At 41.5% G+C, this 26,561-nt stretch overlaps 1 protein-coding gene across 1 annotated transcript in view; it reads right to left on the bottom strand.

Moving 5' to 3' along the window:
• MED12 (mediator complex subunit 12) overlaps positions 1-26,561 on the bottom strand; it is a 4,088,267-nt gene that overhangs the window by 2,513,689 nt on the left and 1,548,017 nt on the right. The window contains exon 16 of the mRNA XM_044054827.1: positions 7,616-7,760. Within this exon, the coding sequence (XP_043910762.1) occupies positions 7,616-7,760 (145 nt within the window). The remainder of the gene's footprint in view (positions 1-7,615; positions 7,761-26,561) is intronic.

The following is a 26,561-nucleotide window of genomic DNA, read 5'->3' as shown; positions in this document are numbered from 1 at the left end:
AAATCAATGCTGGTATTGCATTTGGAGGCAGAACTGTGGCGCTTTGCTGCTTTGTTTGTGGCACAACTGTAAAAGTTTCTTGCCACAAAAGAAGCAAGCAGTTTGCTGTAGTAAACCTAAAATCTCTTTCTCCTCCACAATTGCTCCCTAAACGTAAAATCCCATTTCTCCTCTAAAACTAAAATCCCCTTCGCCTCTCTTCCATAATTGCTCCCTTAACCAAAAATCCTCATTCCCCCTCCCTAACCATACAGCCCTCTTTTTCTCCCTAAACTTAAAATTCCCCTCCCTAAAGTCCTCACTCTACTCCTCATCCCCCTTCCTAAACCTAAACACACATTTTAAGTCACCTTGGATGTGACTACTCTATTCACAAATCAGTTTGAGGGGATGGGTTAGATATAGTAAAATTTTACTGTACAAGCATTTGTCTTGCAAAGTGGAGTATAGTGCTGGACATGTTGGGAAGAATTACTTTCACTAAAATGCACTTTTCCACTAGACATTCAAGATATTACTCATCGCTTCACAGATATTAGCCGTAAATACAGTGAGATGAAAATGCTGAAACATTTATTTATTTATTTATTTTACATTTGTTGACCGGGCTAGTCTGGCTGGATACATGTCCATTTTCAGCAGAGGCCCGAGGAGAAAAGCTCCACTAAACTACCAAGAACGTTACATAAAAAAATCATTACTGTTAAGGAATAGCATCAAATTGAAAGTCATAAGAACACACAGAGCGAAAGATAATAACACAGAGAAACAAACTTACAATATGCAGTTCATTACATGTCAACTATTTTGCTTAACATATACTTAGTTAGATTAGATGAGCAAAAGGTGGAGAAATGAGACAGGTAGTGCATAAGAAGAGTGAGGGGAACTAGAGAAGAAAAAAGGTTAGTCTGGTGTGCTGCAGGAACAAAGCCAATGATTTAGATAGTAAAGTTTGATTTTCTGCTTGAATTGTGGCAGGGATTGAGTCAAAGTTATGTCACTAGGTAAGAGATTCCAAGTTTTACCTATAGTGTTAGTGAAAAGGGAAGCACCTGCTGCATTGTTTACCTTTATTGATTTTGTCATGAGTTTACTAGAGGAGCGAAGTGAGTTCAGATTGCTGTAAGGGGTTAGAAGTTGAGAGAGTATTGGGGTGTTGTCAGGTAGGTACAATATGTTGTGGGCTATAGTGAGTTGAGGAATTATTAGGTAATTTTGAAATTGAGCCAGCCGAGTTGTTTTAGGTTAGTACAATGGTGAGTCCTAAATGGGTTACTAGTGGCGAAACGAGCTATGTTGTTGTAGCAAGTTACAAGTTTGTTTAGATAGATTTTCTTAAGGTTTGTGTAAATTGGGGAAGCGTAAAGGAGAGTAGATAGGAGATGTGATTGTGCAATTTTGATTCTTGTTGCTGGGGTAAGGAAAGGTTTGATGCGATAAAGGGATCCAATTTTTCTGTTTACAATCTTGATGGTGTTGTTAATGTGCTGATCGAAGGAGAGATTGTTGTCAATGGTTATTCCTAATAGTTTAGTAGTTGGGTCAGGTGAGATGATAGTGCCATTATTTGAAGAGATGGTAAAGTTTAATGGGGGAGATCGAGAGGTGGGTGAAAAGAGGAGGAGTTTAGTTTTTTTGGCATTTAGTAGGAGAAACCGTCTAGAAAACCAAGTTTCTACTGTGTTAAAGGTGTTTTGGGTCACTGAGCTGAGTTCAGTAGGGGAGGGTGCTGAGCAGATAAGAGTAGAATCATCTGCGTATTGTATGCAGGTAGCTTGTGGGATAGCAGCTTGAAGATCGTTAATAAAGAGGGAGAACAGAAGTGGACCCAGGATGGAGCCCTGGGGGACTCCGATGGAAATAGGCAGAAGTGATGAAATATGGTTTTCCCATATTACTGCTTGTTGTCTGTTGTTAAGGTAAGATTTAAACCAGTCAGAGGATAGTTTATCAGAAGATAGGGATTCAAGAATGTTGATTAAGAGAGAGTGGTTGACCATGTCGAAAGCTTTCGAGATCAATGAAAAGTGCGGAAGAGAGTGTATTGTTGTTTCGATTTTTATTGATAGTATCTACAAAGGATAGAAGGGCAGTGGTGGTACTGTGGTGGGGTCTGAAACCATGCTGGCAGTTTGCTATTATGTTGTGATGAGAGAGATAGTGTACGAGTTGCTGATGTATACATTTTCCATAATTTTTGCTAGGGGTGAGAGAAGGGCAATAGGTCTATAGTTTGAAAGGTCAAGGGAGTTACCACCTTTGTGCAGTGGGATAATGTAGGAGACTTTCCAGATATCAGGGATGGTTCCTTCTAGGATAGTTCTGTTGATGAGTAAGGATATAGGATAGGCAGTTTCTTTGGCAACTTTTGAAGGAAAGAGAAGGGAGTTTATCAGCAGAAGGGGTGCAGGGTTTCAGTTTATGAATGAGTTTGTAGATAAAAGATGTAGATATAGGCTTTAGAGAGAAGTTGAAAAGGGAGCTAGTTTTGTTAGTAGGTATATGAAAGTTGTTAGGGTTCATTTGTTTGGCAAGGATTGAATAGTTTCAGTGAAAAAAGAGTTGAAGGCATTAGCAGTCTGGAGAGGGGTGTCTGGGTCTGAATTTTGAGGGAAGGAGTTTTAGCAGTTCCTGGGGAAAGAAGTCTGTTTACTGATGACCAGAACTGTTTAGAGTTGTTAATATGAGTTTCCTGAAGATTACAGTAGAAGTTCTTCTTGTCAGAGAGTATTGATTTTTGCTAGATTTCTAAGATGGCAGAAATTAATAAAATCAGGGTTTAGTCTATAGCATCTCCATTTTGTCCATGCTGCGTTTCTAGCATGCATAAGTTTTTTAGTTTTGGTTGTCAGCCATGGGGCAGATTTGGTCTTTACTCTAATAGAGCGTTCTGGAGCATGTTTATCAAGTATTGATAGGAATGTAGTATTAAAGAATAGTACTGCTTCCTCTAGGGGAAGTGATTTTAAGCAATTCCAATTACATGCTCTCAGTTCAGTTTTAAAAGGTCTATATTAAAGTGCTTGACAGATCAATTAGTCTTGTATTTGGGAGGTTAACATATTCTGATTTTTGTCTAGTGATGTAGGTTAGGCAGTGGTCGCTGATGTCATCCGGCATAATCCCTACTTTATATTGTTTGTTAACTTTATTTGTGAGTATCCAGTCCAGTATACTCTCTTTCTTAGTGGGCTTATTGACTCTAGTAGTTGAGGTAATAGTTTGTGAGAAACCATGTAGGTTAATATGAGAGGAGGGATTGTCAGCATTAACAGTGTTCCAGTCTATGTTAACGTCGCCGAGAATTATGGTTTCTTGGGGGTAGGTGATAGAAACCCAATTTAGAAATTCTTCTAATATTGGAATGTTGTTACCTGGGGGAAGATACAAAGAAATAATGTAAAATGGATTTTTTGTTATTAAGTTGGAGTTTAGCAATGATGGTTTCTATTTTGCTGTTTTGGTATGGGTATGCTGGTTGGGTGGAGATGTTCAGTTGGTTTTTGAAAAGTATTGCCACTCCACCACCCTTACGTTTTAAGCGGTCCTGTCTTAGTATGTTATAACCTTGGGGTATAATCTCTGAGTCTTTTGTGCCTGGGTTTAGCCAGGTTTCCGAGAGGCAGAGAATGTCAAATGAGTGGATATCTAAGAGGGCGTGGAGTAAGGGTACTTTTTTGTTTATGCTATGAATGTTTAGGTGTCCTATAAGGAAGTTATTATTGGGGTTAGTTAAGCAGTTTTGGGGTGGTGGTGAAATAGGGCCAGGGTTGGGGTGGATGTCTCCATCTTGTAGGGTGGGATTAGATAGTATGGTTAAGTAGTTCCTATTATGAGTTATTAAGGTTTTGTTTTTGTTAGATAGTAGGGGTAGGTGAGGTGATGTAACCTGTGGAATTTAGAATGAAGATAGCTAGGGGTGGAATTAATATTAGGGTAAGAAGATAAAGTGAGAGTAGAAGAAGTGTGTTTTTGTGAGGAGATAAGATAGTTGCTAAGTGAAATTTCAAAAGATGTGAGATGGTATGTTGAGAGAAGGGTTGTCAACATTAAGAGAGAGTGAAGGCATAGTTAGTATATAGGGAGACATAATTTAGCAATAAGAGAAGTGAGGAAGTAGAGAGGTAAGTGCAAAGGGGAGAGAAATAAGTTAGGTACACTATAGAGGGGGATAGTAGATATAGTTAAAGCAGTTGGTAAATAAGAATTAATTCTAATAGGTAGATAGAGAAAGAAAGAAGCAGAGGTGAGGGGAAGTGTATAGTCAGAAGTCAAAGTAGTGGAGAAAAGTAAATAGAAGTGGTATAGTCATAGGGTTGAGAAAGAGAAAGGGGGAGTGGAAGGGGTGTGTTTAGGCTATGCAGCAAAATTGGCGGGAAGGGGAGTAATAGGAAGTTGGGAGTAGGGGTGTGGCTAGAGAACTATAAGTGTAGGACCCCGGGGGGTGGGTGGCAATTGGGGGTAGGGTGGGGTGAGGAGTGAGCCAGAGGCAGCAGGAAGAGCCAAAGAAAAGTTAGAGTGGAAAACAATCAGTTAGATGCTGAAAGTAAAGGTAAGTAATTCTGGGACATAGAATCAGAGAAAGGAAGGGGTGGAAGCTACACAAAAAGGCTAGCAGATAGTGGGAAATATAGGAAATTAGAAGGTAGGCGAAAATTAGGCAAAGATGAGCAAGTTTAGTAGAGGAGCCACCTAGTGGACTCAGCCGGTAATTGCTACCAGGACTACTAACAGGGCTAGAGGCAATGGAGAGAAGAAGGTAAAATAGAGTAGCTAAAGGGTGCTGGTGGCTGCCGGCAGAACCTGCTTAGAGACTGACAGTAGCTGAGGGTTACAAAGCTAACACAATGCTGAAAAATCTGGAACAGCTGAAGGACATACTTCCTTGGGTCTTTATGAGAGGAGGCTTTACCAAATACAGTGAGGTTTTGTTCCCTAGGTAGGGTAAGAGGCAGGAGACTGAGGTAGGGTATTCAATCCCAGTCCTAAAAGGTGGTCACTAGGGCAGAAGAGCTGAGAATAGAAGGGAGAAGAAAAGGGTTATAAAATACAACAACAAATATTGTAAGAAAGCAAGTAGAATGCAATAAATAACAACAAACTTTTAAATCATTTAGCCAAGTACAGCAGCAAAAACTGTAAGAAAGCATGTAAAATACAATAAATAGCAACAAAATTGTAAATCATATATCCAAGTACAATATTTCAGACGCTGTTACTGCAGGATAACACAGATACCATCATAGTCCTGTGATTGAGTACTGTGTTCCCCAAGAGCTAAAGATGGTAGGAGTACTGGAGGGCTGAAAGTAAGTAAAGAAAAGAAGAGAAAACACGCTAAGGAACCTTACGCGTGAAGGAGTAAAGTGAGGAGAGTAAGAGCAAAAGGATCCCTTAAGCTAGTGTCAGGGAATTGGGGAAGAGCACGCCACTAACCCAACAAGTGTCGGTTACACATTAGTTAGCATGTCGGGTAGTTTAAAAACATCACATTAACAATGAGTTTCATACAGTAAATAAAATAAAAAAGAAAGAATTAAAACAATACAATAAAGTTAATCTTCAGTGAACAGTAAAGTAAAACAGAAAATCCTACAGTGAAGTCAGATCACCCTTGCTATCCATCGTAAATATATACGTCGAGTTTTCTTACCTCAGATATGGAGTTACAATTTGGAATGTACACACTGCACATGATCTGTATCGCATTCATTTTTGTAAATTTTCTATCTTTCCATTTTCTCAGCAACAGCATCATCAGATGTGTGTATATTGATAAAAAAGGTGTTACGGAATAAAACAATTTTTTTCCTTTAGTACTGCCGATCAACATAACTAGTGAAACATCAAAAAACCATTACAGAACATAAACTTACAGCTGTTAGACAGTGAACTGTTTAAAGATGCATTGGAATGTTTGCTGGTATGTTTTATTTATGTAAAACTCCAGTGTATCTTAAAGTAGCTCACTGCCTGACAGCGGCCAACAACATATGCTTAGAAAAATACTATTTTAAAGGTACTGTAATCACTAACTTTTTTGGAGGATGAGCAAGATCAAACGAAAGAACACGTGAGCACAGTCATTGTCACTCTGCAGGCACACTGTCAGTCTTACATTAGCACTGTTGTGTGTTACTTTAATAAATGGAGTCAAAAGTTTAGAAATCTGTTTAGCACTTTGCTTTTCTTTAGAGCAAGCAGGAGCAAGCAAGAAAGCGCCGAAAAATACAGAAACTGTGACTGTTAGTAAGATGCCACTAAAATCTGTTGCATTTACTGACAAATACACCTTTTAACTTATTGGCGCTAGAATTCTGCGCAAAACAAAAAAGAGGGGGGACAAAAATCAAAATTTAGAGAGAATATTACAGTCTTACAAGTTTAAAAGTTGCTAGAATATTATATTTTACATTTGGTGTGGATTTTGTGAAAAATATGAAGTCTGAAAAGCAAAAGCCTGTTATTATTTAATAACTGCAAACCTTAACAGAAAACCACAACTTATATGCAAATCAGACCAATAAAGGAACAGAAAATTTTGAACATTATGCAAAATTCTGGATGTTGAATGGCAATAGTAATAAAATCATCAGGAAATAAACACACCTGACAACTTCCTCACCACATTTTTTTTATGTAAAATTAGAAAAGAAATTGTACTTTCCAGTTGCCAATCATACTGTAGTACAATTTTAATTGTAATTAAGTAATAGTAGGCTTAGCAACTGGAAACAATTACATTTTAAATTCAGACACTGAACTAGGAAAAAAGAAAAAAAATCATCACATGGATTCAGTACTTGATAAAGGGTACCATAAGAATATGCAACTGTCATCTTTAATTTTTTTACATTCCTAAAATCAGTGTAAGAGTACTCACAATGACTATGAAATGTATCGGAACTAATTTGCTGCACTGTTAGTTCCATCAGAGGAGTGAAAATCCTGGAAGTGTCACAAAACATGCATTTAAAGTAGGGAAAGAAGGGGTGGGAAAAAGTTTGTGATGTCAACTTGGTGGGAGGTACTCCCTGATCAAAACTAAGACTGGGATGCCCTGCAAATTTAAACTGTTAAGAAAATAAAAAAAGAAACAAACAGAAAGTGGTACACTGTTGTTACTTTCAGAAAGAAAGTTATGCATTATTGCGATAAAAAAAAAAAATGCTGTCTGGATTCTCGAACTTCGACACCTTACGTGCATGGAAAGGACGAAAGAGCAGTGATATCACAGAATAGGCACATCTCTGCATTTTTTTCTGTAGAATGCAAATACAGACATGCTGATACTACTTTGGAGGGAGGGAACCTTAAGCAAACTAGAGAGAGTTTTGTAGCAGTCCTGATGTAAGCATTTTGGAGACTGAAAAAGCAACGCCGTGGAACAAAGTGAAACTATAACAGTACTGTAAGACTCTGTACTTTGAATGTAAAACAGATGGATTAACTGTTTTTAAATGCTGCATTACTAACTGCTTTTAGCAAGAATGGAAAACAAGGATGTAAAGTACATAAATGTTGAGTATTTCTGAACAGAATTCCATTGTTCTTTAAATTGGCGGGAGGACTCAAGTGCAATCAATTCCCCCTTAGTCACCAACATTCTCACCAGTCTCTGCAGTGCTTTTCTTGTTCAAAACTTTCAGAATATCTTTGGTAATCTTTTTGATATAATGTCGTGCCTCGTCTCGCTGTCTTCCAACACCATAAAGGACCAGAAGCCGTTGGTTGCACTCATGACTGCAAGACTCTTCCTGTAAGGAGAAAAGTAACCTATAAGTGAAACTTTAAACAGAGAAACCATTTTCCCAAAGAAAGTGATTACTATTTCTGGTTACACCAAAGGACCAAGTTTACTTGTGCAATGTTTGCAACCTTATACGAGGGTGATATCCTACATTTGCCTGCTCTGTGGCACAGTGAGATGGAATCCTGACTACAACAGAGTAATGTAGACCTAGGCTTTTAGATTCATAGATTCTGTTTACAAGCATATGGTCAAACCACCATTCAAAAGCTTACATACCATCAACTCACATAAAAACACTTCTGCCATGAATATGAGATTTTCTGGAAGTCTTCACGCCTCAGATAACTTGTTCAAAACTAAATCCAGACTCTTATAGGGTCACAGGTTAAGTACTATTCTAGCTGCTCTTGTGAGCCATTTTAAGCCTAGCCAATGTTTCTTTTTCTGCTCTAATTAACCCATCTCATTTGGTTAGAGATTGGGCTTACCCATCACATGATCAACAACTATATATATTACTCCCTAATGAGAATAAATTAGATCATAAAGATAATTTCAGGGGACTCATGCATGAAATAAAGCATTTATGAGCTGCCTCTGTCCATCAACAGTTCGCAAAGCAGCCCTGGGGTAAATTTTCTGTTTCTGCATCCACAGATCAAAGCTGCACTCAAATTTAGACAGGATGAACTTTGTTTTATGTGGATGGGGAATGTTTCAGAGCAGCTGCATTATCTGCGAGGTATATCTGTTGCTTCAACCCATTCTGTTGATGGTGCAGATGGTGTTTAGATCCCTAGACCGATTACTTCTGATGCTATTTGACTTACTGATGTGCAGTAAATCCCTCAGTATTGGGTTGGAGAATGCCTTGTATGCCAGAGGCAGGCTACCTCTTAGCAGGCTGTAGGATACAAACTACAGTGACAAGGCCCTGATTTAGTCAATTAAGCACATGTTGTTTAGGCCTTGTATTATTTTAGTAACATATCTATTTGGGCATTCCAGTTGTTGCAGGTGTCTGTACAGATGTGTGCCAAAGGGGGCATTACATTTAATGACTGGCCTATTGAGAGGACAATGACATTACTTAAATCAAGACACAATCCCTTTGTTTATAAGCTGTGTAATACAGAAGGGCTTTCTTAAAACAATGGCCACATGTTGGCCAAAATTTAGGTCACTGTCTATGCAAGTTCCCAAATCTCAGAAACTGTGTCAACTCTTAGGGGTGTATTGTTAATATGGTAGTTCCCTGTGTGGGGAATTCCCAAAGGATACCATTTTTTTATGGCATTTAGTTTTTGCACCAATTATTTGGACAAACCTTCCTGCAGGAAGGCTAAATCATTTGAGGATTCAATGACTGCTCCTAGTTTTCAGTGATCTGCAAACTTAAGTCAGTCAGAGCCCTTTGGTAGTGGCTTTTACTTCAAAGTAGTAGATGTTAAACAGGAGAGGTCAGAGCACAGAACACTGGGGGACTCCACTGGTATCTTCATGGAAGTAACTTCCCTTATTTTGATTTTCTGCATCCTATCTATGAGCAAGTTGGCATTCCAGGTGGTGACACAGGGGTTTATTCCCAGTTTGTTTAGCTTTTCTACTATGACTGAGTGGGGAATTGTATCAAAAGCCTTGGCTCAAGTTGAGGTAGGCGGTGTGTACCATTTTGCCATCGTCCGTGGCTTTGGTGACATTCTCAAAAAATCCTCCAGGCTAAGAATGACCTGCGTTTGATGAATCCCAACTGAGATGGGTCCAGTATTTGGAGGTTCCCCAAGTCTTGACTGATCAGTTCCATGAAAAGTTTTTCCACGGCTTTGCGTATGAGGATGGTCAGACTAAAGGGTCTGTAATTGCCCAAGTCTATGGAAGGCCTTCCCTTATGCAAGAGAATGACTGTAGCTGTTCTCCATTTCTCTTGGTACAAAGCCTTATGAAGGCTAAGATTAAACAGTGTTGGTAGGGGTGCTCCTAAATCGTGCTTCATGCTACTTAAGATGTATCCAGGGATACTGTCAGGACCACCTTCAGCATTCAAGTAAATTACACTAGGAATTTATACCATAAAAGATCCTTAAATTTGTATGCCTAACAAAGGTTACCGGTCGAAACATTTATATGAAACGGAGTACAACCAAACCACATTAACAAGTTCATAAATACGAGTGCAAGCCTTCTAAATTCTCTAGCAAATAACTGTACAAGTACCTGCTATCTCAATCCTGAGAGAAGAGATGACATTACAAGTAAATTAAATGGTAAAAAGAATTTCTCTATGATGAAAGGATGACTTACAGTGATCCACTCTCTCCAACGGTTTACAGTGAAAAAACAAATAGCCTTCCTTTTAAACTATCATCTTCATTTTGTCATTTTTACTTTACCTTTGATTTTATTAGCAGTCATCAATGATAGCATTTTAAGAAAAATCTGAATGCCAAGCTTAAGCAGTAGCTGAGACCACTTTTACTCAAACTCAGAACTATACTTCCAATTCAGTTTCTAGCGAAAATGTGAGAAATTTGACATCTGAAGCTACGAGATTATATTTAGGTTCAGCAGGCTTGTGCTGTGTTTATTGACACTAACCTTAGAATTAATGCCTTTAACTTAACCATCCCTTTATACATCCCAACTGTCCAGATTTTCACACAATGAACAAATTTTTGACTCATTTTTGGTCTGTTTCTCATAAAATTTGTGATGTTTGGGATATCTCTGAAGACTGAAGTCCCTAAAAAATGACTAAACGTTTGAGTTTCAGACTTCATGTACTTCATAAAATGCATTCCAAAAGCAATGCTTGTTACTTTATCAGCTTCCTCAAGTTTGTAAGAGTAATATTTAAAATCCACTCTATTTTGGATCTTTGTCCCTTCCTAATTTTTGGCTTGCAAGACCTCTCTCTGTCTACTCACCGATATGCCTCAAACACTACTATCAAATAGTACACTGAAATTTCACTACAGAATAAAATACAGTTCTACAGAAAAAGTATATAGAGAAACTGCAAAACCTAATTCTGGCAGAAAATCATGTGAGTAACTTAAATATATTGTCAAAAACAAAGACACAAGCTTCATGAGTGGCCACTCATGAAGCTTGTGTCCCACTTGTTTTTGAGTTTGCCTTTCTTGTGCTTTTGGTTTGAATTTAAATATATTCTCCTTGTATATGTCACTCTTGGTAAATGACTTTAGGACAGGTAATGTGCGACAGAGAAAACTGTCATGTGCTTAAAATTTTTAGTACGTCTGAAAACCTGAAACGCTTGCTGCTTTTGTTCAAGCTTAGAACTCTCCAAGCCACATTACTTATCTGATGTAATACTGGTCACGTGAGACTGACCGATCTAGATTTAAGACTTTTATTGATCCTGCAGCTAAAATAGTACACCTAACAATTATTCTACGTTCTTACGGTAACAGATGCTTTACATGCATTTACCCCTCCTTTTCTACTTGATATATAGTGAGACACATACAAAAAAAGAAAGCAGTCAACAAAAAAGTCAAACAGAAAATATTAGGTCAGGAAATGCAACAGTTCTGCAATACTTCCCAAGTACTACTGTTGGTGCTACATTAAAAAAGCACATTAAAAACATGGCATCTAATCAGAAGTATTCTTCACACCAAAATGCAGTTGTGCAAGTCCTACTTACCCTTAGTAGCAGATATTATAACTTAACCATAGTAGCAGATATTATAATTTGTCCACTACTGCAGTAGTCAATGGGTAGTGTTCTGTCAAGGAGACAACACCTGTCCAGATGCCAAAGCTCTAACTCCTCTCACTCTGGCTGCTGATTGGCTATACTCTTTTTGGAGGAAAATGCATCAGCAACAAGAGTGAGGTAAATCTTCAGGGTTTTACTGTCCAGAGAAGAGGGGGAATATTTATCCTAAGCCAACAACCAACAAATCAGTAGTCACTATAAAAAACATTCAAACAATAACATCCATAACAAAGGAGTTTGTTGCACTTCAACTATCAACAAAAGGGGCATAGTGGGTGGGTGTGGCTACTGCAGCAGTGAAGCTGTATGGGTAAGCAGGACTTTTATAACTGCATTTTCTTCATTCTCACTGATGCAGTAGCCTATAGGTAGATTCTCAAAGCTTGCTTTACCTGGGATGAGGAAGGATAAGGTTCCAGGATCCCCTGGGGGAAGGTCCCAGCAAAGCATGTCCTGGACCTACAGAAGGAATCGAGTTTATACTTCTTTGTGAAGGTATGAACAGAGGACCAAGGGGCTGCCTCTAGAACACTTCCAGTATCCACAGCTTTCCAGTATGCCACTAAATAGGACAAGGCCCTGGTAGAATGTGCCTTACCTTTTTCCCTAGCATAGTTACACCACGGTGGGAGTAGCAGACAACTATCTGGATACAGTATGTTTAGACACTGGATTGTCATTTCTTAGTGCCAGCAGAGGAAACAAATGGCTGATTAGAGTCCCAAAATGACTTTGTTCTTACAAGGTAGTACCCAAGCTGCCTGTGCACATCCAATATATGTACCATCTGTTCTCCCTTGTTTTTGGGTCCAGGAAGAAAGGTGGGAAGATTGATAGCTTGATTCAACAATTCTAGGCATGAAGGATGGATTAGTGCATAATTTGACTCTATCTCTAAGAAAAATACAGATCGGTTTCACCCACCGTAGCTTACAATGCAAATACTCACGTAGCAGATGACACAGCATCTTGCTGGAAGCATATGACAAGCCATCTTTAAGTAGCTCACACATTTGAGAAAGTACAGTTGTGTACACTTATCATAAATGTAGATGTTCGAATGTACTCAATGTTGCAGTCATCACATTTGGGTTATCCTGCCAGGGGTACCCCTCAGTCGGCCCGAATACCAGAGGCTTAGTATTTCTGCGTTGGTTGCTGTCACTCCAGGACTGACGTCAGGTCGTCAGTGGTATAAAATCAGACAGCCGACGCCATTACATCAGTTTTTCTTGCCCTGTCAGGAGCGCTCAAATAGGGAGCTAGGTTAAGGTTATGACAGCTTTTCCTGTCCGCCTGAATCAGGCAGTTGTCTAAGCATGGGTACAGCTGAATATCTGTCTGCAAAAAGCAATGGTGGGAGCCAGACATTTTGTGAAAACTCTGGGAGTAGTGGATAAGCCAAAGGGAAGTGCAGAGAACTGAAAGTGCATAGATCCTGCCATGAAACGTAGATATTTCTTGCATGATTCCCTGATTGGGATATGTAGGTAGGCCTCTTAGGTCTAGGGTGGCTAACCAAGCATCCTTGGAAAACATTGGTAAAAGTTGCTGGAGGATGAGCATTTTGAATTTTGGTATCACCAAACAGGTGTTTAGAATGGATAAATAAAGGATGGGGCGCCATGTGCCCTCTTTTCTGGGTACCAGGAAGAGTCTGGAGTAGAAACCCTGACCTATCTGTTCTGCAGGAGAGCAGGGAAAGGACTTGCTTTTTGGCCTCTGCCCACTGGTTTGAAGGAAGATCTGGGAAACCTTTTGGGGTTGGCTGAGTGTGGAAATAACATTTTTATCACTGGGACACTACGTTGAGGACCCATCGGTCGATGGTAATGGTGGCCCAGTTGCTTTCATGGAAGGAGAGTTTTCCTCCTAGGGGCACAACAAGGTGGGCAGAGGTGGTAGTGGAAGTGTAAAGTCATTGTGAGTTCTTACTATAAGGGGGTGGCTTTGCACTCCCTGTTTTTGAAGGAGGAGGAACTCCATTGCATAGATCTCTCCATTCCCTGGGGCTGTCTAGGGTGGGTCTGCTTCCCCGGGGTGTGGGCTGAGCTGGCCTGGAGGGGGCAAGAAAGGACCATTGCTTGGAGGGGCAATGCCTACTGAACCTTGGTGGCTGGACCTGTAAGAAGTCTGCATAGATTTTGCTTTTTCTTCCATCTTTTTAAGACCTCTTCCGCCTTGGTCCCAAATAAATTGTCTTTGTTCAAGAGTGCGTCCAATAATTTGGATTTTACATGGTTTGGCAAGGTCTGTTCCTTTAGCTAAGCATGCCTTCTAAGGACAGAACCAGTGGCTGCTGCTCTGCAAGATGCTTCTAGGGCATCAAAACCACATTGTAAGGTGTGCTTAGTTAATTGACTTGCAGAATGCAATAACTGTTGTAATTCTTTATTTTCTGCACAAGCAGGAAAAGAAGATATTTTTTGTTTGAGGAGTTCCATGGTATGTTGATGATATTTCAGCATGTGGAACTGACAATTTAATGCTCTAATAGCAAGAGTAGCAGAAGTGTATACTTTTTTACCCCATCTGTCTTAACCTCAGGAATCCCTATCTGAGGGGGTGGGATTCTTGGCTGAAGTTGCTTTGATTCCTTTAGGTCCTTGAGAAATGACTTCTGGGTCAGCAGTAGGATTTTTGAAAATAAATTTGTTAGAGTCAGGGACTCTAATACCGGTCAGGTTTCCTGGGAGCAGGAGGAAGGGTGTCAGGAGTCAGACTGGATTCCATAAAAACATCATCCACAATATCCAGGACAGAAGAAATGGCCAAAGATCTGTGCTGTGAAAGATCTAACAATGCCCAGAGTCTCTTTTTTGACTGAGGGTAGTCCTGACATTCCCATTGAAAATGTTCCTTTTAATGTATGTAGGGTTTCTCCAAACGAAAAATCCTCGGGTGGAGAGGCAGAAGGAAAGGATTCCTCTGCATCAGAATCCTCCTAACCAGAGTGGGGTTGCATATCTTCATATTCAGCTGCATCAGAGTTATCTGACTCCTGTTAAGATAAACTACTGGGGACAAGTTTATTTTTCTTTTGGAAGGGGTAGCCTGGCTTTCCCCAATAAGCATAAGGTCTTCTGTCATTTTAAGCATTTGACACTAAGGCAAGGAAGCAGGTGCCTGAGATTGTGTTGTCGTTCTTTTGGGTGTGGTTCGTACCCTGGGCCTTAGAAACTCAGTACTTTTAGAAAGAACTGAAGACGCAAATGTAGTTGGTATGATTCAAGTATCGGTACAGCTAAGTATTTCCTCAGAAGCCAGTGCCTGCTCAGCAGCTTCGGACTCATCCAAGGTAGAGTCATCCGCAGGATCCTTAGTCAAAGAAGAGTCTTGCGGCATACCAGACTCCAAAAGGGTCTCGGTAGTGGCCTGCGAATCCACAGAAGCGGGCATCAGGGGCTGTAAAAGCTCCTCACGGAGGACCGGAGAATTTGCTTAACGGAAGCATCGCCGGTAGTTTTGGACCTTGTGGTCTATCTTTATCCTTATTTTTTTTGGAAGATCGGTAGTCGGATAGCTTACCGAAGCCATATCGGAATTCGAGGACTAAGAGCGAAAATATCTAGCTACAATAAGGGCCCAACAATGTATAGTTCTGGCGTTGAACAAAGCACAAAAGCGACAACGAGGGACATCGTGGTCTGTGTCTAAACAGGTGACAGAGTAAGAATGAAGTCTTGGTGTGCTATTTGCTTTCCACAGGTGAGACAATTGTTAACTTTTTCTGACATCGGTTATAGCAAGAAAAAAGGATCCCCAACGGGGTACTTAGCTTTAGAAGACTTCAACTTCAATTCGGAAATGAAAACTCAGGTAGCTGCCAACTGGCACTCATGCAAACTGCTTCTGTTTTGGGCTCCTCAGCAAGAAAGACAGATGTAATGGCGTCAGCTGCCTGATTTTATACCAGTGACGACCTGATGTCAGTCCTGGAGTGACAGCAACAGACGCAGAAATACTAAGCCTCTGGTATTCGGGCCGAATGAGGGCTACCCCTGGCAGGACAACCCAAATGTGATGACTGCAACAGTGAAACACGAAGACCATCTAGAGGTGTTACTTCCCTTTCAGGACCCCTTGACTAGCAAAGCACCAACTAGAACATTTTTTGCATTCACCAACAAAAGACTTTATAGTAGCAGGTTTTCATGCCTCCTTAAGTACCTACTGCATATCCACACGAAAAAGGTGCCTAAAATGCATTCAAACTGAATCATCTAAGCAATCACTTGAAATTGACTGATAATGTGATGCATCAGACTCCCCCTTGTGCTCTGCGAGTACATCCAGCCCTTGGCCAGTTCCTTAAGAAAGGAGAACCAATTCTGCCTGGACGAAAAAGGAGTCAACACAATGATTTCTGGTAATTCTTTCTGAACATTTAGAAGTATCTTAGAAATCACTGGAAAATGTGGAAAAAAAAAACATACTGCAACATTCCTGACCAAGGGAATGACAGAACATCTGCTCCTCATGCTCGGCTGCAAGGTTATCTCGAACATAATTTTTTTATTTGTCTGGTTTGTAAGAAGGCACTTGTCAGTTTAGGATCTGCTAAGTCTGTCTGCCACATTGCTTTACTCTGAAGGAATACAAGAGGCCTGAGGAGTCAGAGAATGCTGAAGTCAGCTCACAATAGAACACTGAACCAGCAAAGAGGGTATGACCTTTTACCCCATTGTTTGTTGAGATACCTGTGGTGTCATCTGTAACCACCTTGGAAATAATCAACCATGGTTCCCACTGAACGTCTGATGGAGACGTCAGCAAGGTCTCCAAGGACGTGCCTAAGGTCAGATACCCCACCAGCCTCCAAAGCGCTCACAGCTGAATACAATGATGAAGCCAGATGAACCTCCATGTTTTCACTGATCTCGTGAGAGCCATCCAGTGGAGGCTGTACAGCAGAAGAATCCGGCCTAGACTTCTTTGCCTTCTTCCCAGATGGCTGCCCTCATGAAGGTCACAGTGTCAAACTAAGAGATTAAGACGTTGAATCTCTAGATAAATACAATGCCAAAGATGAAAGCCGACTACAGAGGGTCTTGGAAACAAAGGCCTGACAAAATGAACAGAAAGCATGGTCATGGGAAGCATTAAAGCAAAAGGCACTACTCGTGACAATCTTTACGGGGAATCTATCTCCCACACTGGCATTTACCCTTCTTGGCTGACATGAAAACCCTCAAGCAACAAGGAATAAAAGAAAATATACAAAACCCCCCCAAAAGGACACTTATCTGCAACAGCTTGGCAAACTGGCAATGGAATGGGCATTCAGACTGATGATCAAGAGATGGTATCCAGACTGGCAGGGAATAGGTTCTGAGGTTGATATGTCTGAATGCCACCTTTATGCCCTATACTACATAAGAAGCATACATGTGACATACCTTAAAGTAACCTAAAGACTTTGGTATACTGACCGGATATCGAGCCATCCTTGGCAGGTAATTCTTATTGTAATGAACAGTGCAAAAATGAAATGGAAGGACATCTACCGTTACTGATTTTCAGAGGTGTTAATGTTGCAGGTACATTGTGCTTGCTGAATTGCACAATTATACATTTTTTTGGAATTTAGTCCATGGTTTTGACACTAGTTTTTGTTTGGGAAAGACACTGAGGATCTTGGTGTCTTCTGGAGAATCAATGGCACCAATTTTACAGTCATCAGCAAACGATCAACTGTAAGTCTTCACCACTGGCTTTGACCAACAAGTAGTAGATGCCAAACTGGACTGGCCCAATGATTGAGCCTTAGTGTACACTGCTGCTGATATGACTTTTAGAAGAGATGGAGCCGCACATCCTAATTTCCTGGGTTGTGTTTCTGAACCAATTTGTTACCCACTGAATACATGGAATGACTGATCAACACAGACAAAGAAGATTTCATTAGGGAAGGCCTTGATTTTTTTACGGTTGACTACTCCCTAAAGTTGAGAAGACAGTTTACCTCTATACAGAAGGAGTCAACACATTTTGGATAAAAAAGCCCTAATGTAACCAGTAGGATGTGTTGCATAACAAAGGAAACAATTAACTTCTTTAAAAACAAGCAAACAATTTTCCATGCCGGGGGAAGAAAGAAAGAGCAACAAATAGAAAGAAAGGACGAGTAACAGATGGACAGAAAGAAATGAAGGGAGAAATCGAAGAGTCAAAGTGTCAGCAACCATCTTACCATACTTTGTCATTTGTTTACCAGGAAAGTCCAACTGGACAAAAAGTCCATTTTCAGCAGAGGTTCGGGGGGGGGGGGGGGAGCCCCAAATACAGATTAATAAGCATACTCTATTTACAAGTTAAAAATCAAAAAAATCATAAATTAAAATTACAAGATATGTATGATGAGAGTTACAGCAGAACTAGAAAATACGTTGATGTAACTAATAAACTGGATGGAAAATAAGCATGGATAAAAGAAAAAATAAATACTTGAACTGTGATTCTACATAAAAGCAAACCTGGAAAGTATCAAAAAACAGTGTGCTTGAGAAAATGGAGCTAAAATGCCCAAAAGGCACCAGGAACGAACTCCAGTTGTTTCATCAAATGCATCTTAGCCCTAAGAAAGCTCCACCATACCAGCTTCTACCAACTTTGCTGTAAGATTAAGGGCATTTAAACATGAAATAAGTGTTTAAAACCACATATCTTGCGTTACTATGAACTACAGGGACAATTCTGGTTCATGGACTATTTCTGCAATATTTCCAAGCCTGCTCAACTAACAAGGACTTCATATGCAAAAAGTACAGTTGTGTGCCCTTACCATAAATGTAGATGTTAGAGTGTATTCACTGTTGCAGTCATTACATTTAGGTTATCTGCTTGCAAGTAGCCCTCATTTGGCTTGATTAACAAAGTCTTGGATCCTGCGTCGGTTGCTGTCCTTTCTTCCATGGTATGGTTAGGGGTATAAAACATGCAGCCGACACCATTACATCAGTTTTTCTTGCCCCAGATGTCAGGTGCCCCCCTAATGGGGAGCAATTAAATATAAAAGTACAAAGATATACTTCCAACAAAAAAGCAAATACACCAAAAAGGCCTTTAAGCATAATAAAGGAAAGTAGAGGTATAGCCAAAAGAAGTTAGGGGGCTGGAGGGAGGGTAACCAGGACTGCAACAGTGAATACACTTGAACATCTACATTTATAGTTAAGTGTACACAACTGTACTATGTTCTTCATGTTTCACTGTTGGAGTCATTACATTTGGGTAGATTCCCAAAGCTATGGCTGGGAGGAGGAATTTAGATAGCATTTGGACCAGCTAAAAGGCCCTGCAAGACTGCAGTGGCAAAGCCAGCTCTGGATTTAGAGAAAATTGGCAAATGATAATCCTTGGTGAAAGTATGCACAGAGCTCCAGCTGGCAGAGCTAGCAGCTTCTAGGACGTCCCTGGTAGGGACGCCTCTGAAAAAGGCTGTAGAGGTAAATGTAACCCTGGTGGAGTGAGGTCTGATCCCCTGGGGATAGGTTTTCCATGGGGCTTATAGCAGAAATGAATGCAATGGCCTATCCATTTAGAAACGGTTTGCTTTGAAATAGCCTTCCCCTCTGCCCCTGCAGCAAATGCCACCAGCAGTTGTTCAGATCTCCTTTGAAGTTTAGTCCTCTCCAAGTTGAATCTAAGTTGTCTGTGCACATCTAAGGAATGCAGTATCCTTTCACCTTTGTTCTGTAGATTGGGAAAGAAGTTGGCAAATGAAAAGACTGACTAAGAACCAGACTGGATACCACCTTGGGCATGAAGGATGGATTGGTTCTGAGGGACAACCTGTCGCATGAAAGATGATGAAAGGCTCCACTGCCATAAAGGCCTGTAATTCATATACCCTTCTAGCTGAAGTGACTGCTAAAAGGAAAGCTGTTTTCCAAGAAAGAAATTTTAAGCCTGCAGTAGCAGCTGGCTCGAAAGGAGATAAGAGTGAGTTTCTCCAAAAAGTACAGTTGTGTACACTTACCATAAATGTAGATGTTAGAGTGTATTCACTGTTGCAGTCATTACTTATGGGGTAATTTACTGGCAGGTTACCCTCAGTCGGCCTGATTAACAAAGTCTTGGGTCCTGCGTTGGCTGTTGTCCCTTCTTCCATGACGTCAGGGGTTTAGAACATGCAGCCGACGCCATTACATTTGTTTTTCTTGCTCCAGATGTCAGGTGCCCCCCAAAAAAATATACCTCCAACCAAAATCAAATACACCAAAAGGGCTTTTAAGCATAGTGAAAGAAAGTAGATGTATAGCCAGAGAAAAATAGGGGGCTGGAGGGAGGGTAACCAGGACTGCAACAGTGAATACACTCGAACATCTAAATTTATGGTAAGTGTACACAACTGTACTATGTTCTTCATGTTTCACTGTTGCAGTCATTACATTTGGGTAGATGGGTGGGTGGAGGGAATTATACAGCATTAGGACCAGCTATATGGCCCTGCAGGACAGCAGTGGCAAAGCCAGCACTGGATTTAGAGAAAATCAGCAAATGGTAATGTTTGGTGAAAGTATGAACTGAGCTCCAGGTAGCAGCTTCTAGAATGCCTCTGGTAGGAACACCTCTGAGAAAGGCTGTTGAAGTAGATGCAGCTCTGGTGGAATGGGATCTGATCCCCTGGGGGATAGTTTTTCCATGGTGCTTATAGCAGAAACTAATACAATTGCTTTTCCATTTTGAAATGGTTTGCTTTGAAATAGCCTTTCCTTCTGCCCCTGCAGCAAATGCCACCAGCAGTTGTTTAGATTTTCTTTGAGATTTAGTCCTGTTTAAGTAAAATCTAAGTTGTCTGTGTACATCCAATGAATGCAAAATTCGCTCCCCCTTGTTCTGTGGATTGGGAAAGAAAGTTGGCAAATGAATGGTCTGATTAAGAGCCACACTGGATACCACCTTAGGCATGAAGGATGGATTGGTCCCTGAGAGATACCCTGTCCGCATGAAAAATGATGAAAGGCTCCATTGCCATAAGAGCCTTTAATTCGGAAATCCTTCTAGCTGAAGCGAATGCTAAAAGGAAAGCTGTTTTCCAGGAGAGAAATTTTAAGTCTGCAGTAGGAACTGGCTCGAAAGGAGGGAAGAGTGAGTTTCTCTAATACAAAGTTGAGGTACCAGGCAGGGGTTGGAGCTCTCCTGGGTGGTCTTAAGTTTTTGGGCCCTCTGCTTTAGCAGAGGATGAGAATAGAGGGGAGGTTCTGTGTTGTAATGAGCTGAAATGGCTGAGGCATGGATTTTTATGGAAGAAAAGGACAGTCCCTTGTGAAGCATCTCAGTTAAGTATTGCAAAATCTGAGGAATGTTGGCCACTGCTGTGCTTATCCCTGGAGATTGATTCCAGGCACAGAATCTTTTCCATTTGTCAGCATAAGATTTTCTAGGGCTAGGTCTTCTCGCCTCCAAAATGACATCCATCACAGGTTTGCTAAGGGATGCTAAGGGTGAATTTAGGTGATTAGCCTTGCTGCAAGATTCAAAGTTTGGAGCTGAGTGTGCAGTTTGGTTGTTCTGCTGAGACGGTAAGTAAGGTGTCTGAGGCAGGTGCCACAGAGGAAGTTGTGACACTGCGGAGGAGTGGGTACCAGTGTTGGCGAGGCCAGTCTGGAGCAATCAAAATCATTTTTGGTTTGCCCTGTTTGACTTTTAGTAGAACTTCAGAGAGCAGAGGCATAGGGGGAAAGGCATAGCCTGATAGGTTTTTCCAGCTGAAGGACAGAGCATCCACTTTCCAGGCTTGTTTGTCTTGAGTTCTTGTACAAAATTTGTCCAACTGATAGTTCTGGGGTGAGGCAAAAAGATCTATGTCCGGGATCCCCCATTTGCGTGTCAACATGTTGAAAATCCATGGTTCCAGTTTCCATTTGTGAGGATCCATGAGATTTCTGCTTAGTTCGTCTGCCAGAGTATTCAGCTTTCCTGGCAGGAATTGAGCTTGTAGTTGTACTTGAAAGGTCAAGGCCCTGTTCCACAACGCCGTGGCTAGTCTGCAAAGGGGATAGGAGTATGTACCCCTCTGCTTGTTTATGTATCACACAACCGTGGTGTTGTCCGTCTAGCAGTAATTGTCATTGATGAAGGTAGTCCTTGAATGCTGTCAGTGCATTCTGTACAGCTAGCATTTCTTTTCGATTGATATGAAGGGGCATTTGATTTGGGCTCCATTTGCCCTGAATGCACTTCCCTGCCAGATGAGCCCCCCCAAGCATACTCTGATGCGTCTGTAGTTAGGGTTTGGGCGGCAGGGGGTGGTGTGAATGACAGTCCCTTGTTTTGGTGGCAGGCCTCTGCCCACCATAGGAAAGTACAGTTGTGTATCTAAAATAAATGTAGATGTTCAAGTGTATTCACTGTTGCATTCATTACACTTGGGTTATCCTGCTGGCAGGCTACCCACAGTCGGCCAGAGTTCCAAAGTCTAGGTCCGGCGTCGGTTGCTGTCACCTCCTCCCTGACGTCAGTGCGACAGGAGTATAAAAGATGCAACAGACGCCATTTTCTTCCGTGTTTCTTGCCCCAGATGTCAGGTGCCCCCAAATAGGAAGGCTGTAAAAAATTATGCCAAAAAGTATGCATGTACTAAAATAAACATTCCTTCATCTACAAGCAAATACACCACATAGGTTGTATACAGTTGAGAAGTACAAAAAAGTCCCAGCAATGAAAAGGGGGATGGTGGGTGGGTAACTTGGACTGCAACAGTGAATACACTAACATCTACATTTATGGTAGGTACACAACTGTACTATCCTTCATCATGTTGAATCCCAAAGCTGAGGTTGGGTGGCTGGGCCTAAATTGGATTAGGAGAGGTTACCAGGCCCTGCAGAACTGCAGTGACAAAGCCTGCTCTGGATTTAGAGTAGAGAGGTAAGTGGTAGTGCTTGGTGAAAGTGTGCACTGAACTCCAGGTTGCAGCTTCTAAAATGTCTTTGGTTGGTACTCCTCTGAGAAAGGCTGAAGTGGCTGCTGCTCTGGTAGAATGTGGCCTAATGCCCTTAAGCACTGTTTTGCCATGCTGTGCATAACAGAAGCGAATGTAGTGTCCTATCTATTTTGAAATGGTCTGCTTTGAGATAGGCTTTCCTTGTGATCCTGCAGCATAAGCTACAAACAGCTGCTCAGTTTTTCTGAAAGCTTTTGTTTTGTCCAAGTAGAATCGTAGCTGTCTATGTATGTCCAAAGCGTGCAGAAGTCTCTCCCCTTTATTCCGGGGATTTGGATAGAAAGTTGGCAAATGAATGGTTTAAGAGCCATACTGGAAACCACCTTTGACATAAATGTTGGGTTTGTCCTTAGAGAGACCCTGTCCTGGTGAAAAATGATGAAAGGTTCCACTGCCATTAATGCCTGTAACTCTGAAACTCTTCTTGCTGAAGTTATTGCTAGGAGCAGAGCAGTTTTCCATCATAAGAATTTTATATCAGCTGTGCTGGCTGTCTCAAAAGGAGGCAGTGTGAGCTTTTCTAAAACAAAATTGAGGTCCCAAGTAGGTATTGGTGCTTTCCTTGGGGGTCTTATGTTTTTTGCCCCTCTGAGATACTGCCTTAGTAGTGGATGTGAAAAAATAGGAGGTTCCGTATTGTAATTAGCTGAAATGGCAGGGGCAGGGATCTTAATAGATGAGGACGACAGGCCTTTGTCCAGCATCTCAGTTAGGTATTGTAAAATCTGAGGTATATCTGGAACAAGTCGTTCGAGTCCTTGTGCCTGGTTCCAAGCACAAAATCTCTTCCATTTTTCTGCATAAGATTTCCTAGTGCTGGGCCTCCTGGCTTCTAAAATGACATCCATAACAGCTTTAGAGAGAGGTGCGGTCTGAATGGCTATATTATCTGCCATGCAGCCAGATTTAAGGTTCTGAGTTGACTGTGCAGAATCTGATTGTTTTGTTGAGTCAGAAGATGAGGAATTTGAGGTAAAGGCCGGGCTGGGCCTTGAGACAAGCTCTTTAGGATTGGGTACCAGTGCTGGCGTGGCCAGTCTGGGGCAATCAGGATAATTTTTGGCCTCTCTTGTTTGACTTTTAGGAGCACCTTGGGAAGAAGAGGCAGTGGAGGGCAAGGGTTTTCCAGCTGAATGATGGAGCATCCACTTTCCATGCTTGGGAGTGAGAAGTTCTTGTGCAGAATTTCTGTAGTTGGCAGTTGTGAGGGGAGGCAAAAGGATCTATGTCTGGGCATCATCATGCTGAAGACCTGAGGATTTAGTTTCCATTCGTGAGGATCCATGAGATTTCTGCTTAGTTCGTCTGCCAGTGTATTTTTTGTTCCTGGCAGGAATTGTGTCTGCAGATGTACTTGATAGGTCAGTGCTGTGTTCCACAAAGTCATGGCTTGCCTACAGATGGGGTAGGAATACGTACCCCCCTTGCTTGTTTATGTACCACATAACTGTGGTATTGTCACAGTCTTTAGTAATAGTTGTCCTGGATGTAGTAGGTCCTTGAAAGCTGTCAGGGCATTCTGTACAGCTAGCATCTCTTTTTGATTGATGTGAAGATGCATTTGTTCCTTGGGTCACGTGCCCTGAATACATTTTCCTGCCATGTGTGCCCCCCAGGCATAATCCGATGCATCCGTTGTTATTGTCTGCCTGGCTGTGGGTAAGGTGAAAGGCTGTCCCTTGTTGTGGTGACAGGCCTGGGACCACCATCGAAACACCTGTTGTAGGCAGGGAATTAAAGAAATTTTTGTTTCCAGGCTGTGGCAATGTGGAGTCCAAACACTTTTTAGATACCACTGTAGTTTCCTCATATGCAGTCTTGCATATGGAATTAGTAGAAGGCAGGATGCTATGAAGCCCAGGGCCTGCAGAATTTTTCTTGCAGGGAGCTGGGTCTTTGTTGCCATCATTTGAAAGTAATGCGTCAGTTGCCTTTGCTTGTCTGGCGTGAGATAAACCATCTGGGTAGTTGCATTTAAGCTTGCACCCAGGAATATTATCTCTTGAGAGGGCACTAGTTTTGATTTCTTTTCGTTTACTGTGTACCCTAGGCAAATTAGTAATCTTTTTACAAGTGCCAGATGTTTTAGAAGAATGTCCTTGCTCTTTGCTTGAATAAGGCAGTCATCCAAGTAGGGATATATTTGTATTCCTCTGTCTGCAAAATGCAATTACTGGTGCCAGGCATTTTGTGAAGACCCTGGGTGCAGTAAATAAGCCAAAGGGCAGTGCAGAGAATTGGTAATGCAGTGAGCCAGCTATGAATCTGAGGTATCTTCTGCAAGATTGTCCGACTGGGACATGCAAGTATGCCTCCTTGAGGTCCAAAGTAACTAGCCAAGCCTTCTTGCCCAGCATGGGTAGAAGTTGCTGCAGTGTTAACATTTTCAATTTTGGAACATCCAGGAATGTATTTAGGGTTGACAGGTCCAGTACTGGTCTCCAGGCTTTGCCCTTTCTAGGTACTAGGAAAAGTCTTGAGTAAAATCCTTGTCCCTCTTCTTGCTGTGGGGTACTCTTTGAACAGCTCCCATGTCCATGAGAGCAGCAATTTGTTTTTGTGCCTCTGCCCATTGGTTTTGTGGCAGGTCCGGCATACCTTTTGGTTTTGGAAGGGTGTGAAAGTGGAACCTGTAACCCTGAGAAACAATATTCAGTACCCATTTGTCCTGGGTGATTATGTGCCAATTTTGCAAGAAAACTGCTAGCTTTCCCCCTAGGGGTGCTGCCAAAAGGTTAAGTGCTTAGCATTTGTAGAGGGAAGTCATTGGGACTGTTTCCTATAAGGTTGTGATTTGTCTTCTCCTCCTTTGGGTGCTGAAGCACCCCATTGTTTAGGCCTGTAGGAGCCTTGGGGCTGAGATCTGCCTCTTGGGCGTCTGTATCTGCCTCTTTGTGGCCTGTCTGACACCAGAAAGGACCAATTTTTTGAAGGCCAGTTTCTGCTAAACCTGGGTTGTTGAACCTGTAAGAAATCCTTTACTGTCTGCATTGATTTTGCTTTATCCTCCATTTTCTTTAACACCTCTTCTGCCTTAACACCTAACAAAGAATCACGCTGTAGTGGAGCATCCAATAATTTTACTTTAACATGTTCAGTTAAACTTTGTTTTTTCAACCAAGCATGCCTTTGAATGACAGAGCTTGTAACTGTGGCTCTACAAGAAGCTTCTAATGAATCAAAACCACACTGCAGAGCATGCTTTCCCACTTGTTCAGCTGCATGCAATAAATCCTGCATTTCCTTACTGTCAGGATTTTCTGACTTTGTAAGCATTTTCTGTTTTAACAAAGACATGAGGTACTGTTGATATTTAAGCATGTCAAACTGGCAGTTTAAAGCCCTTACAGCTAAAGTAGCAGAAGTGTAAACACCCCCCCCCCCATCTATCCAGAGCTCTAGAATCCTTATCAGAGGGGACAGGGTTTTTAGCAGAGGAAGTCTTAACCCCTTTGGGACCCTGAGAAATTGTTTTTGGGTCAGCAGCAGGGTTGTTACAAAGTAATTTATTTGAGTCAGGGACCCTGTAGTACATGTCTGGCTTGACTGGTGCAGGGGGTAAAGAATCAGGAGACAGACTGGATTCAGAGAAAACATCAACAACAATATCAAGCACAAGGGGATAGCCAGGGGCCTGTGCTGAGGCAATAAAAGGAAATCTCTGAGCCTTTTCTTGGATTCTGAATAATCCTGGCTCTCCCAATGGAAATGCTTCCTCATGGTGTGCAGGGTTTCCCCAAAAGAATAATCCTCAGGTGGAGAGGCTGAAGGTATAGATTCTTCTGCATCAGAGTCCTCATAAGGAGGGAGATAATATCCCTGATCTGAAGAAGAATCAGAGGAAATAGAAACCTGGTCAGAGGAATCCTAGTCAGTGTCTTGCCTAGGCCTTTTATCAGGTGGGGGATGGGAACCCCTGATCAAGGTAATTAAATCTTCGGTCATTTTAAGCATCTGTTTCTTTGGCATGGATAATTGTCCAGGAGAATGTTGTACTTGTTTCCTGGTCTTTAACGGTGTATTTGACTTTGCCTTGGCTGCTGCAGTGGACTTAATAGTAAGCTGTGAAGGTCTGAAAACGCCCTCAGAAGCCGATGCCTGCTCAATGG

This window comes from Protopterus annectens, chromosome 13.part0 (genome assembly GCF_019279795.1).
Source record: "Protopterus annectens isolate FY-2018-M chromosome 13.part0, PAN1.0, whole genome shotgun sequence".
NCBI classification, from domain to species: domain Eukaryota; kingdom Metazoa; phylum Chordata; order Ceratodontiformes; family Protopteridae; genus Protopterus; species Protopterus annectens.
This window is presented reverse-complemented; position numbering and strand designations above follow the sequence as displayed.